Source organism: Dendrobates tinctorius, unplaced genomic scaffold (assembly GCF_039654945.1).
Source record: "Dendrobates tinctorius isolate UK_male_01 unplaced genomic scaffold, ASM3965494v1 ptg000235l, whole genome shotgun sequence".
Classification (NCBI taxonomy): Eukaryota; Metazoa; Chordata; class Amphibia; order Anura; family Dendrobatidae; genus Dendrobates; species Dendrobates tinctorius.
Genome location: NW_027361902.1, coordinates 508,769 through 523,938, shown reverse-complemented (window position 1 = coordinate 523,938; position 15,170 = coordinate 508,769). Strand labels below are relative to the sequence as shown.

At 52.0% G+C, this 15,170-nt stretch overlaps 1 protein-coding gene across 4 annotated transcripts in view; it reads left to right on the top strand.

Annotated features, from left to right (window-relative positions):
• FBXL6 (F-box and leucine rich repeat protein 6) overlaps positions 1-15,170 on the top strand; it is an 81,982-nt gene that overhangs the window by 17,348 nt on the left and 49,464 nt on the right. For 3 of the 4 annotated variants that reach the window (XM_073556526.1, XM_073556524.1, XM_073556523.1), the window contains exon 2: positions 7,895-8,202. In XM_073556526.1, coding sequence (XP_073412627.1) covers positions 7,895-8,202 — 308 coding nt within the window. Of the gene's footprint in view, positions 1-5,395; positions 5,699-7,894; positions 8,203-15,170 lie in introns of those variants that run through there. The other variant, XM_073556525.1, reaches the window with a different exon arrangement.

Here is a 15,170-nt window from a genome sequence, read left to right as displayed (position 1 = left end):
ATCTGCAGCCCCCGCAGGACCCCTGTACTGTGTAGTGTGGGGGCACAGCTGTGTGTACTGACATCACTGGTATCTGCAGCCCCCGCAGGACCCCTGTACTGTGTAGTGTGGGGGGCACAGCTGTGTGTACTGACATCACTGGTATCTGCAGCCCCCGCAGGACCCCTGTACTGTGTAGTGTGGAGGCACAGCTGTGTGTACTGACATCACTGGTATCTGCAGCCCCCGCAGGACCCCTGTACTGTGTAGTGTGGGGGCACAGCTGTGTGTACTGACATCACTGGTATCTGCAGCCCCCGCAGGACCCCTGTACTGTGTAGTGTGGGGGCACAGCTGTGTGTACTGACATCACTGGTATCTGCAGCCCCCGCAGGACCCCTGTACTGTGTAGTGTGGGGGGCACAGCTGTGTGTACTGACATCACTGGTATCTGCAGCCCCCGCAGGACCCCTGTACTGTGTAGTGTGGGGGCACAGCTGTGTGTACTGACATCACTGGTATCTGCAGCCCCCGCAGGACCGCTGTACTGTGTAGTGTGGGGGGCACAGCTGTGTGTACTGACATCACTGGTATCTGCAGCCCCCGCAGGACCCCTGCACTGTGTAGTGTGGGGGGCACAGCTGTGTGTACTGACATCACTGGTATCTGCAGCCTCCGCAGGACCCCTGTACTGTGTAGTGTGGGGGCACAGCGGTGTGTACTGACATCACTGGTATCTGCAGCCCCCGCAGGACCCCTGTACTGTGTAGTGTGGGGGCACAGCTGTGTGTACTGACATCACTGGTATCTGCAGCCCCCGCAGGACCGCTGTACTGTGTAGTGTGGGGGGCACAGCTGTGTGTACTGACATCACTGGTATCTGCAGCCCCCGCAGGACCCCTGCACTGTGTAGTGTGGGGGGCACAGCTGTGTGTACTGACATCACTGGTATCTGCAGCCTCCGCAGGACCCCTGTACTGTGTAGTGTGGGGGCACAGCTGTGTGTACTGACATCACTGGTATCTGCAGCCCCCGCAGGACCCCTGTACTGTGTAGTGTGGGGGCACAGCTGTGTGTACTGACATCACTGGTATCTGCAGCCCCCGCAGGACCCCTGCACTGTGTAGTGTGGGGGCACAGCTGTGTGTACTGACATCACTGGTATCTGCAGTCCCCGCAGGACCCCTGTACTGTGTAGTGTGGAGACACAGCTGTGTGTACTGACATCACTGGTATCTGCAGCCTCCGCAGGACCCCTGTACTGTGTAGTGTGGAGACACAGCTGTGTGTACTGACATCACTGGTATCTGCAGCCCCCGCAGGACCCCTGTACTCTGTAGTGTGGGGGCACAGCTGTGTGTACTGACATCACTGGTATCTGCAGCCCCCGCAGGACCCCTGTACTGTGTAGTGTGGGGGCACAGCTGTGTGTACTGACATCACTGGTATCTGCAGCCCCCGCAGGACCCCTGTACTGTGTAGTGGGGGGGCACAGCTGTGTGTACTGACATCACTGGTATCTGCAGCCCCCGCAGGACCCCTGTACTGTGTAGTGTGGAGGCACAGCTGTGTGTACTGACATCACTGGTATCTGCAGCCCCCGCAGGACCCCTGTACTGTGTAGTGTGGGGGCACAGCTGTGTGTACTGACATCACTGGTATCTGCAGCCCCCGTAGGACCCCTTTACTGTGTAGTGTGGGGACACAGCTGTGTGTACTGACATCACTGGTATCTGCAGCCCCGCAGGACCCCTGTACTGTGTAGTGTGGGGGGCACAGCTGTGTGTACTGACATCACTGGTATCTGCAGCCCCCGCAGGACCCCTGTACTGTGTAGTGTGGGGACACAGCTGTGTGTACTGACATCACTGGTATCTGCAGCCCCCGCAGGACCCCTGTACTGTGTAGTGTGGGGACACAGCTGTGTGTACTGACATCACTGGTATCTGCAGCCCCCGCAGGACCCCTGTACTGTGTAGTGTGGGGGCACAGCTGTGTGTACTGACATCACTGGTATCTGCAGCCCCCGCAGGACCCCTGTACTGTGTAGTGTGGGGGCACAGCTGTGTGTACTGACATCACTGGTATCTGCAGCCCCCGCAGGACCCCTGTACTGTGTAGTGTGGGGGGCACAGCTGTGTGTACTGACATCACTGGTATCTGCAGCCCCCGCAGGACCCCTGTACTGTGTAGTGTGGAGGCACAGCTGTGTTTACTGACATCACTGGTATCTGCAGCCCCCGCAGGACTCCTGTACTAAGTAGTGTGGGGGGCACAGCTGTGTGTACTGACATCACTGGTATCTGCAGCCCCCGCAGGACCCCTGTACTGTGTAGTGTGGGGGCACAGCTGTGTGTACTGACATCACTGGTATCTGCAGCCCCCGCAGGACCCCTGTACTGTGTAGTGTGGGGGCACAGCGGTGTGTACTGACATCACTGGTATCTGCAGCCCCCGCAGGACCCCTGTACTGTGTAGTGTGGAGGCACAGCTGTGTGTACTGACATCACTGGTATCTGCAGCCCCCGCAGGACCCCTGTAATGTGTAGTGTGGAGGCACAGCTGTGTGTACTGACATCACTGGTATCTGCAGCCCCCGCAGGACCCCTGTACTGTGTAGTGTGGGGGCACAGCTGTGTGTACTGACATCACTGGTATCTGCAGCCCCCGCAGGACCCCTGTACTGTGTAGTGTGGGGACACAGCTGTGTGTACTGACATCACTGGTATCTGCAGCCCCCGCAGGACCCCTGTACTGTGTAGTGTGGGGGCACAGCTGTGTGTACTGACATCACTGGTATCTGCAGCCCCCGCAGGACCCCTGTACTGTGTAGTGGGGAGGCACAGCTGTGTGTACTGACATCACTGGTATCTGCAGCGCCCCCCGCAGGACCCCTGTACTGTGTAGTGTGGGGGGCACAGCGGTGTGTACTGACATCACTGGTATCTGCAGCCTCCGCAGGACCCCTGTACTGTGTAGTGGGGAGGCACAGCTGTGTGTACTGACATCACTGGTATCTGCAGCCCCCGCAGGACCCCTGTACTGTGTAGTGTGGGGGCACAGCGGTGTGTACTGACATCACTGGTATCTGCAGCCCCCGCAGGACCCTTGTACTGTGTAGTGTGGAGGCACAGCTGTGTGTACTGACATCACTGGTATCTGCAGCCCCCGCAGGACCCCTGTACTGTGTAGTGTGGGGGCACAGCTGTGTGTACTGACATCACTGGTATCTGCAGCCCCCGCAGGACCCCTGTATTGTGTAGTGTGGGGGCACAGCTGTGTGTACTGACATCACTGGTATCTGCAGCCCCCGCAGGACCCCTGTACTGTGTAGTGTGGAGGCACAGCTGTGTGTACTGACATCACTGGTATCTGCAGTCCCCGCAGGACCCCTGTACTGTGTAGTGGGGGGGCACAGCTGTGTGTACTGACATCACTGGTATCTTTAGCCCCCGCAGGACCCCTGTACTGTGTAGTGTGGGGGGCACAGCTGTGTGTACTGACATCACTGGTATCTGCAGCCCCCGCAGGACCCCTGTACTGTGTAGTGTGGGGGGCACAGCTGTGTGTACTGACATCACTGGTATCTGCAGCCCCCGCAGGACCCCTGTACTGTGTAGTGTGGGGGCACAGCTGTGTGTACTGACATCACTGGTATCTGCAGCCCCCGCAGGACCCCTGTACTGTGTAGTGTGGGGGCACAGCTGTGTGTACTGACATCACTGGTATCTGCAGCCCCCGCAGGACCCCTGTACTGTGTAGTGTGGGGACACAGCTGTGTGTACTGACAGCACTGGTATCTGCAGTCACCGCAGGACCCCTGTACTGTGTAGTGTGGGGGACACAGCTGTGTGTACTGACATCACTGGTATCTGCAGCCCCCGCAGGACCCCTGTACTGTGTAGTGTGGGGACACAGCTGTGTGTACTGACATCACTGGTATCTGCAGCCCCCGCAGGACCCCTGTACTGTGTAGTGTGGGGGGCACAGCTGTGTGTACTGACATCACTGGTATCTGCAGCCCCCGCAGGACCCCTGTACTGTGTAGTGTGGGGACACAGCTGTGTGTACTGACATCCCTGGTATCTGCAGCCCCCGCAGGACCCCTGTACTGTGTAGTGTGGGGGCACAGCTGTGTGTACTGACATCACTGGTATCTGCAGCCCCCGCAGGACCCCTGTACTGTGTAGTGTGGAGGCACAGCTGTGTGTACTGACATCACTGGTATCTGCAGCCCCCGCAGGACCCCTGTACTGTGTAGTGTGGAGGCACAGCTGTGTGTACTGACATCACTGGTATCTGCAGCCCCCGCAGGACCCCTGTACTGTGTAGTGTGGGGGCACAGCTGTGTGTACTGACATCACTGGTATCTGCAGCCCCCGCAGGACCCCTGTACTGTGTAGTGTGGGGGCACAGCTGTGTGTACTGACATCACTGGTATCTGCAGCCCCCGCAGGACCCCTGTACTGTGTAGTGTGGGGGCACAGCTGTGTGTACTGACATCACTGGTATCTGCAGCCCCCGCAGGACCCCTGTACTGTGTAGTGTGGGGGCACAGCTGTGTATACTGACATCACTGGTATCTGCAGCCCCCGCAGGACCCCTGTGCTGTGTAGTGTGGGGGCACAGCTGTGTGTACTGACATCACTGGTATCTGCAGCCCCAGCAGGACCCCTGTACTGTGTAGTGTGGAGGCACAGCTGTGTGTACTGACATCACTGGTATCTGCAGCCCCCGCAGGACCCCTGTACTGTGTAGTGTGGAGACACAGCTGTGTGTACTGACATCACTGGTATCTGCAGCCCCCGCAGGACCCCTGTACTGTGTAGTGTGGAGGCACAGCTGTGTGTACTGACATCACTGGTATCTGCAGCCCCCGCAGGACCCCTGTACTGTGTAGTGTGGAGGCACAGCTGTGTGTACTGACATCACTGGTATCTGCAGCCCCCGCAGGACCCCTGTACTGTGTAGTGTGGAGGCACAGCTGTGTGTACTGACATCACTGGTATCTGCAGCCCCCGCAGGACCCCTGTACTGTGTAGTGTGGGGGGCACAGCTGTGTGTACTGACATCACTGGTATCTGCAGCCCCCGCAGGACCCCTGTACTGTGTAGTGTGGGGGCACAGCTGTGTGTACTGACATCACTGGTATCTGCAGCCCCCGCAGGACCCCTGTACTGTGTAGTGTGGGGGCACAGCTGTGTGTACTGACATCACTGGTATCTGCAGCCCCCGCAGGACCCCTGTACTGTGTAGTGTGGAGGCACAGCTGTGTGTACTGACATCACTGGTATCTGCAGCCCCCGCAGGACCCCTGTACTGTGTAGTGTGGAGGCACAGCTGTGTGTACTGACATCACTGGTATCTGCAGCCCCCGCAGGACCCCTGTACTGTGTAGTGTGGGGGCACAGCTGTGTGTACTGCCATCACTGGTATCTGCAGCTCCCGCAGGACCCCTGTACTGTGTAGTGTGGGGGGCACAGCTGTGTGTACTGACATCACTGGTGTAATGAGTTAGATTACAACTCCAATAGTAGCGGGCTGACCCTCTCCAGACTGCCCCTTTCGTGATGTCATAAACCCAAAACTATAAGGCATTCTCTCCCTAAATTATTCAAACGAGCTGGAGGTTTTCATGCCTAAGGGACCCCCCAGATGCAGTGCGACGTGTGGCCCCTTCTCCTCCCCACATGGCAGCCTACAGACTTTCTAAGCAACTGTAAGTTTAATTTCTGCTGTTAATCCAATTTATTTTATATTTTCATTGTACATATCTAATGTCTTAATTTTGTAACATCTTTTATCTGTGTAATCACCGCCCACCTTTTTTGGGAATAAATTATAAATTTTATTAGTCTGTCTTCATGCTCTAAGAACGAACGTACACGTGCCTTTAAGATAATCACGCTATTGATTGGGTTGGCTTCGATCCCCTCTTAAGTCTATAACTTAAGCAGAGAAATCTGAAGCTGGTGGCGGCGTTGTATGTCTTGGTTGGTTGGGCTAGCTGGCAGTGACGGAAGGGTTTTATATGCTGATTGGGTGGCTGCGGCCAAAGCATTAATAATACTCTCACTGTAACGGTCTAATCGCCCGTGGACAACAAGCAGCCCATCCGGCTACTAATTATCCTAGGTGTTATTCCCTTACTGACCTGAGGGTAAGGGGGACGCCGGAGAGCTGCGAGTTCCAAAGTGGACCTGAAATGTGGGATATCCTTAAATCCTTGCAGTTCGTGAAAGATTGTTAGCAGTGGTGGGGACATCCAAAGTAACTCCCCCTGCGATAAATTGTTAGGGCAAGACTAGCTTGCTGGTTTTTTGTCACATTGTGCCCGCGGTGCGATAACTAAGATTAACCCCCCTGCTCCTGTGATAAGCCATGTGTCGGCAGTGTGTCACATCCCCCCGTCCATGATATATTGGTGTCAGCGGGTGGGATTGTGGCATATTGGTGGGGGCACAGCTGTCTTACATCACTGGTATCTGCAAGTGCCAGTTTGTGTTGTCTGTGCTGGCTGTCTGTGTTGTTGGCGCTGCGTTTATTTGCTATCTAATTTTCCATCGTTGTTGTTGACGCTGCCTGTTGTTGTTGTTCCTTTTATCGTTCCCCTTCGTTGTTGTCGATGCTGCTCATCGTTGTTATTGATGCTATCTTTTGTTGTCGGCGGTGCCCATCGTTGTTGCTGACACTATCCTTTGTAGTCGATTCTCCCCTTCGTTGTTGTCAATGCTATCCTTTTTCGGCTCTCCCCTTCGTTGTTGTCGACTCTATCCTTCGTTGTTGTTGACTCTATCCTTTTTCGGCTCTCCCCTTCATTGTTGTCGACGATATCCTTTGATGTCGGCTCTCCCCTTCGTTGTTGTCGACGATATCCTTTGTTGTCGGCTCTCCCCTTCGATGTTGTCGACGCTATCCTTTGTTGTCGGCTCTCCCCTTTGTTGTTGTCGACGCTATCATTTGTCGGCTCTCCCCTTCATTGTTGTCGACGCTATCCTTTGTTGTCGGCTCTCCCCTTCATTGTTGTTGACGCTATCCTTTGTCGGCTCTCCCCTTCGTTGTTGTCGACGCTATCCTTTGTTGTCGGCTCTCCCCTTTGTTGTTGTCGACGCTATCATTTGTCGGCTCTCCCCTTCATTGTTGTCGACGCTATCCTTTGTTGTCGGCTCTCCCCTTCATTGTTGTTGACGCTATCCTTTGTCGGCTCTCCCCTTCGATGTTGTCGACGCTATCCTTTGTTGTCGGCTCTCCCCTTTGTTGTTGTCGACGCTATCATTTGTCGGCTCTCCCCTTCATTGTTGTCGACGCTATCCTTTGTTGTCGGCTCTCCCCTTCATTGTTGTTGACGCTATCCTTTGTCGGCTCTCCCCTTCGTTGTTGTCGACGCTATCCTTTGTTGTCGGCTCTCCCCTTCGTTGTTGTCGACGCTATCCTTCGTTGTTGTCGGCTCTCCCCTTCGTTGTTGTCGGCTCTCCCCTTCGTTGTTGTCGGCTCTCCCCTTCGTTGTTGTCGGCTCTCCCCTTCGTTGTTGTCGGCTCTCCCCTTCGTTGGTGTCGGCTCTCCCCTTCGTTGTTGTCGGCTCTCCCCTTCGTTGTTGTCGGCTCTCCCCTTCGTTGGTGTCGGCTCTCCCCTTCGTTGGTGTCGGCTCTCCCCTTCGTTGGTGTCGGCTCTCCCCTTCGTTGTTGTCGGCTCTCCCCTTCGTTGTTGTCGGCTCTCCCCTTCGTTGTTGTCGGCTCTCCCCTTCGTTGTTGTCGGCTCTCCCCTTCGTTGTTGTTGTCGACGATATCCTTTTTTGTCGGTGCTGCCCATCTTTGTTTTGTTGCTGTCATCACTCCCCTTTGTTGTTGTCGCCGTTGCCAGTCCTTGGCACTGCCTGTTGTTGTCAGCACGGTCTTCACCTGTGTCTTCTCCGCAGATGGCCTCTCACAGTTCTCATGGACGCCACACAGGAAAACAAGCTAAGAAGACCAGGGGTAGAAGACGCCGTTGTGAGCGGCTGCCAGCAGACGAGTGTTACGTCCAGCACATGGTTAAGGACATGCTGTTCTTCCTCCCTCCTGACCCAGAAGAGATCATCACAGTAAAGAAACGCATGCGCAAGGTGTCTGCCAGCCCCCCCATCACCACAGACCATGGCTGGGGCAGTGTGATACCGCAAGAAATCCTTCACAGGGTCTTCCAGCTGGTGGTAGAAAGTGAGGGAGCCGTGCCCGCCCTGTGCAGGTGAGTACAGAACCCAGCCTTCAGCGCCTCTTACCTGCTGAAGGTGATGGAGTCCTCCGAGGTAATGTAGTGGACATGTATGTGATCACAGTGTGTGTGTGTGTATGTGTATATGTATATGTGTGTGTGTATATGTGTGTATGTATGTGTATATATGTATGTGTGTATATATATATATATATATATATATATATATATATATATATATAATATAATATCTGAGTGTATCAGCCACGCCCACTCCACATAGCCCCACCCAGTCACTAAGAAGCTTTCATTTCTCCAGAGCTGTTTAAAAGATGAAAGCTGAGCTGTGATTGGTTGCTATCCGCAACAGTTTTTCCAATTCACAACACCTATCACACACTGACCGGGTGGGAGAAATCTAGCTTTCCCGAGAACATAAGCTCCCAGCCACTGTCTGCCCCCCAGAAAGGAGCAGAGAGCACATGACAGGAATGAATCACACCCTCCTCTATTACTGCCGCGCTTTATTGTTAATGGCGTAGAAAGTCGCATCATCAGCGGCTGCACACCAGATCCACCCTGCCAGGTCACATAACGGCACATCTCCAGGAACTCCCTGCTCAGCGCCACCCAGCTCAGGACTATGGGATGTATGATGGGTATATGGGCACGGACCTATGGGATGGCGGATATGTATGATGGGTATATGGGCACGGGACTATGGGATGGAGGATATGTATGATGGGTATATGGGCACTGGACTATGGGATGGAGGATGTGTGATGGGTATATGGGCACTGGACTATGGGATGGAGGATATGTATGATGGGTATATGGGCACGGGACTATGGGATGGAGGATATGTATGATGGGTATATGGGCACGGGACTATGGGATGGAGGATATGTATGATGGGTATATGGGCACGGGCCTATGGGATGGAGGATGTGTGATGGGTATATGGGCACGGGACTATGGGATGGAGGATATGTATGATGGGTATATGGGCACTGGACTATGGGATGGAGGATGTGTGATGGGTATATGGGCACTGGACTATGGGATGGAGGATATGTATGATGGGTATATGGGCACGGGACTATGGGATGGAGGATATGTATGATGGGTATATGGGCACGGGACTATGGGATGGAGGATATGTATGATGGGTATATGGGCACGGGCCTATGGGATGGAGGATGTGTGATGGGTATATGGGCACGGGACTATGGGATGGAGGATATGTATGATGGGTATATGGGCACTGGACTATGGGATGGAGGATGTATGATGGGTATATGGGCACGGGCCTATGGGATGGAGGATGTGTGATGGGTATATGGGCACGGGACTATGGGATGGCGGATATGTATGATGGGTATATGGGCACAGGACTATGGGATGGAGGATGTATGGTGGGTATATGGGCACAGGACTATGGGATGGAGGATGTGTATGATGGGTATATGGGCACAGGACTATGGGATGGAGGATGTGTATGATGGGTATATGGGCACAGGACTATGGGATGGAGGATGTGTATGATGGGTATATGGGCACAGGACTATGGGATGGAGGATGTGTATGATGGGTATATGGGCACAGGACTATGAGATGGAGGATGTGTATGATGGGTATATGGACACGGGACTATGGGATGGAGGATGTGTATGATGGGCATATGGGCACAGGACTATGGGATGGAGGATGTGTATGATGGGTATATGGACACGGGACTATGGGATGGAGGATATGTATGATGGGCATATGGGCACGGGACTATGGGATGGAGGATGTGTATGATGGGTATATGGGCACGGGACTATGGGATGGAGGATGTGTATGATGGGTATATGGGCACGGGACTATGGGATGGAGGATATGTATGATGGGTATATGGGCACGGGACTATGGGATGGAGGATATGTATGATGGGTATATGGGCACAGGACTATGGGATGGAGGATGTGTATGATGGGTATATGGGCACAGGACTATGGGATGGAGGATATGTATGATGGGTATATGGGCACAGGACTATGGGATGGAGGATGTGTATGATGGGTATATGGGCACAGGACTATGGGATGGAGGATGTGTATGATGGGTATATGGACACGGGACTATGGGATGGAGGATGTGTATGATGGGCATATGGGCACAGGACTATGGGATGGAGGATGTGTATGATGGGTATATGGGCACAGGACTATGGGATGGAGGATATGTATGATGGGTATATGGGCACGGGACTATGGGATGGAGGATATGTATGATGGGTATATGGGCACAGGACTATGGGATGGAGGATATGTATGATGGGTATATGGGCACAGGACTATGGGATGGAGGATATGTATGATGGGTATATGGGCACAGGACTATGGGATGGAGAATATGTATGATGGGCATATGGGCACAGGACTATGGGATGGAGAATATGTATGATGGGCATATGGGCACAGGACTATGGGATGGAGGATATGTATGATGGGTATATGGGCACAGGACTATGGGATGGAGGATGTGTATGATGGGTATATGGACACGGGACTATGGGATGGAGAATATGTATGATGGGTATATGGGCACGGGACTATGGGATGGAGGATATGTATGATGGGCATATGGGCACAGGACTATGGGATGGAGGATGTGTATGATGGGCATATGGGCACGGGACTATGGGATGGAGGATGTGTATGATGGGTATATGGACACGGGACTATGGGATGGAGGATATGTATGATGGGCATATGGGCACAGGACTATGGGATGGAGGATGTGTATGATGGGTATATGGGCACGGGACTATGGGATGGAGGATATGTATGATGGGCATATGGGCACAGGACTATGGGATGGAGGATATGTATGATGGGTATATGGGCACGGGACTATGGGATGGAGGATATGTATGATGGGTATATGGGCACTGGACTATGGGATGGCGGATATGTATGATGGGTATATGGACACGGGACTATGGGATGGAGGATGTGTATGATGGGCATATGGACACAGGACTATGGGATGGAGGATATGTATGATGGGTATATGGACACGGGACTATGGGATGGAGGATATGTATGATGGGTATATGGGCACGGGACTATGGGATGGAGGATATGTATGATGGGTATATGGGCACTGGACTATGGGATGGAGGATATGTATGATGGGTATATGGACACGGGACTATGGGATGGAGGATATGTGTGATGGGTATATGGGCACAGGACTATGGGATGGAGGATGTGTATGATGGGTATATGGGCACGGGACTATGGGATGGAGGATATGTATGATGGGTATATGGGCACGGGACTATGGGATGGAGGATGGGTGTATGGGCACGGAACTATGGGAAGGAGGATAATCATTATAATTTGTTATAACTAACCACATTTAGCGCCGCGGGATTTCAGTTACAGCCAGACATAAGGCTAATATATATATATATATATATATATATATATATATATATATATATATATATATATATATATATATATATATAATCTCTGCCTCTGCGTTTCTGTCTGTATACAGTTGTGGCCAAAAGTATTGACACCCCTGCAATTCTGTCAGATAATACTCAGTTTCTTCCTGAAAATGATTGCAAACACAAATTCTTTGGTATTATTATCTTCATTTAATTTGTCTTAAATGAAAAAAACACAAAAAGAATTGTCCTAAAGCCAAATTGGATATAATTCCACACCAAACATAAAGAAGAGGGTGGACAAAAGTATTGGCACTGTTCGAAAAATCATGTGATGCTTCTCTAATTTGTGTAATTAACAGCCCCTGTAACTTACCTGTGGCACCTAACAGGTGTTGGCAATAACTCAATCACACTTGCAGCCAGTTGACATGGATTAAAGTTGGTTCAACCTCTGTCCTGTGTCCTTGTGTGTACCACATTGAGCATGGAGAAAAGAAAGAAGACCAAAGAACTGTCTGAGGACTTGAGAAACCAAATTGTGAGGAAGCATGAGCAATCTCAAGGCTACAAGTCCATCTCCAAAGACCTGAATGTTCCTGTGTCTACCGTGCACAGTGTCATCAAGAAGTGTAAAGCCCATGGCACTGTGGCTAAAGATATGGACGAAAAGAAAAATTGACAAGAGATTTCAACGCAAGATTGTGCGGATGTTGGATAAAGAACCTCGACTAGAATCATAGAATCGTAGAGTTGGAAGGGACCTCCTGGGCCATCTGGTCCAACCCCCTGCTCAAAGCAGGATTCGCTAAATCATCCCAGTTAGATGTCTGTCCAGCCTCTGTTTGAAGACTTCCATTGAAGGAGAACTCGCCACTTCTCGTGGCAGCCTGTTCCACTCATTGATCACTCTAACTGTCAAAAAGTTTTTTCTAATATCTAATCTGTGTCTCCTCCCATTCAGCTTCATCCAAACAAGTTCAAGCTGCCCTGCAGTCCGAGGGTACAACAGTGTCAACCCGTACTATCCGTCGGCGTCTGAATGAAAAGGGACTGTATGGTAGAAGACCCAGGAAGACCCCACTTCTTACCCCGAGACATAAAAAAGCCAGGCTGGAGTTTGCCAAAACTTACCTGAAAAAGCCTAAAAGGTTTTGGAAGAATGTTCTCTGGTCAGATGAGACAAAAGTAGAGCTTTTTGGGCAAAGGCATCAACATAGATTTTCAGGAGAAAAGAGGCATTCAAAGAAAAAAAACACTGTCCCTACAGTCAAACATGGCGGAGGTTCCCTTATGTTTTGGGGCTGATTTGCTTCCTCTGGCACTGGACTGCTTGACCGTGTGCATGGCATTATGAAGTCTGAAGACTACCAACAAATTTTGCAGCATAATGTAGGGCCCAGTGTGAGAAAGCTGGGTCTCCCTCAGAGGTCATGGGTCTTCCAGCAGGACAATGACCCAAAACACACTTCAAAAAGCACTAGAAAATGGTTTGAGAGAAAGCACTGGAGACTTCTAAGGTGGCCAGCAATGAGTCCAGACCTGAATCCCATAGAACACCTGTGGAGAGATCTAAGAATGGCAGTTTGGAGAAGGCACCCTTCAAATATCAGGGACCTGGAGCAGTTTGCCAAAGAAGAATGGTCTAAAATTCCAGCAGAGCATTGTAAGAAACTCATTGATGGTTACCGGAAGCGGTTGGTCGCAGTTATTTTGGCTAAAGGTTGTGCAACCAAGTATTAGGCTGAGGGTGCCAATACTTTTGTTTGGCCCATTTTTGGAGTTTTGTGTGAAATGATCGATGTTTTGCTTTTTGCTTCATTCTCTTTTGTGTTTTTTCATTTAAGACAAATTAAATGAAGATAATAATACCAAAGAATTTGTGATTGCAATTCTTTTCAGGAAGAAACTGCGTATTATCTGACAGAATTGCAGGGGTGTCAGTACTTTTGGCCACAACTGTAAGCCTGCCTCCGTGTGCCTGTCTGTATATAAGCCTGCCTCCGTGTGCCTGTCTGTATATAAGCCTGCCTCCGTGTGCCTGTCTGTGTATAAGCCTGCCTCCGTGTGCCTGCCTCCGTGTGCCTGTCTGTATATAAGCCTGCCTCCGTGTGCCTGTCTGTGTATAAGCCTGCCTCCGTGTGCCTGTCTGTGTATAAGCCTGCCTCCGTGTGCCTGTCTGTGTATAAGCCTGCCTCCGTGTGCCTGCCTCCGTGTGCCTGTCTGTGTATATAAGCCTGCCTCCGTGTGCCTGTCTGTGTATATAAGCCTGCCTCCGTGTGCCTGTCTGTGTATATAAGCCTGCCTCCGTGTGCCTGTCTGTGTATATAAGCCTGCCTCCGTGTGCCTGTCTGTGTATAAGCCTGCCTCCGTGTGCCTGTCTGTGTATATAAGCCTGCCTCCGTGTGCCTGTCTGTGTATATAAGCCTGCCTCCGTGTGCCTGTCTGTGTATATAAGCCTGCCTCCGTGTGCCTGTCTGTGTATATAAGCCTGCCTCCGTGTGCCTGTCTGTGTATATAAGCCTGCCTCCGTGTGCCTGTCTGTGTATAAGCCTGCCTCCGTGTGCCTGTCTGTGTATATAAGCCTGCCTCCGTGTGCCTGTCTGTGTATATAAGCCTGCCTCCGTGTGCCTGTCTGTGTATATAAGCCTGCCTCCGTGTGCCTGTCTGTGTATATAAGCCTGCCTCCGTGTGCCTGTCTGTGTATATAAGCCTGCCTCCGTGTGCCTGTCTGTGTATATAAGCCTGCCTCCGTGTGCCTGTCTGTGTATATAAGCCTGCCTCCGTGTGCCTGTCTGTGTATATAAGCCTGCCTCCGTGTGCCTGTCTGTGTATAGAAGCCTGCCTCCGTGTGCCTGTCTGTGTATAGAAGCCTGCCTCCGTGTGCCTGTCTGTGTATAGAAGCCTGCCTCCGTGTGCCTGTCTGTGTATAGAAGCCTGCCTCCGTGTGCCTGTCTGTGTATAGAAGCCTGCCTCCGTGTGCCTGTCTGTGTATAGAAGCCTGCCTCCGTGTGCCTGTCTGTGTATAGAAGCCTGCCTCCGTGTGCCTGTCTGTGTATAGAAGCCTGCCTCCGTGTGCCTGTCTGTGTATAGAAGCCTGCCTCCGTGTGCCTGTCTGTGTATAGAAGCCTGCCTCCGTGTGCCTGTCTGTGTATAGAAGCCTGCCTCCGTGTGCCTGTCTGTGTATAGAAGCCTGCCTCCGTGTGCCTGTCTGTGTATAGAAGCCTGCCTCCGTGTGCCTGTCTGTGTATATAAGCCTGCCACACGGCGCTTAGATACCCGCTGTTTACCCTGGATACCTGCGTGCTCGCTGGTCCTGATCGCTGGTGAGACTGCCTATGTGACAGCTCACCAGCGATCAGCTATGTCCCAGTGATCCCATCCACGTCGGATCATTGGTGGGATCCCTGGGACATTGAAGCGTGTAACGGGACCTTTTTCCTGGAGGTTTTGTGTGAAGGGGGCAGGGTGAATAAACACAGTGAAGTAAAGGAGACTATATTAAACAGATGTCCAGGGCAGAGAGCCAGTGGATTTTCTATTTTACTCCTTGAAA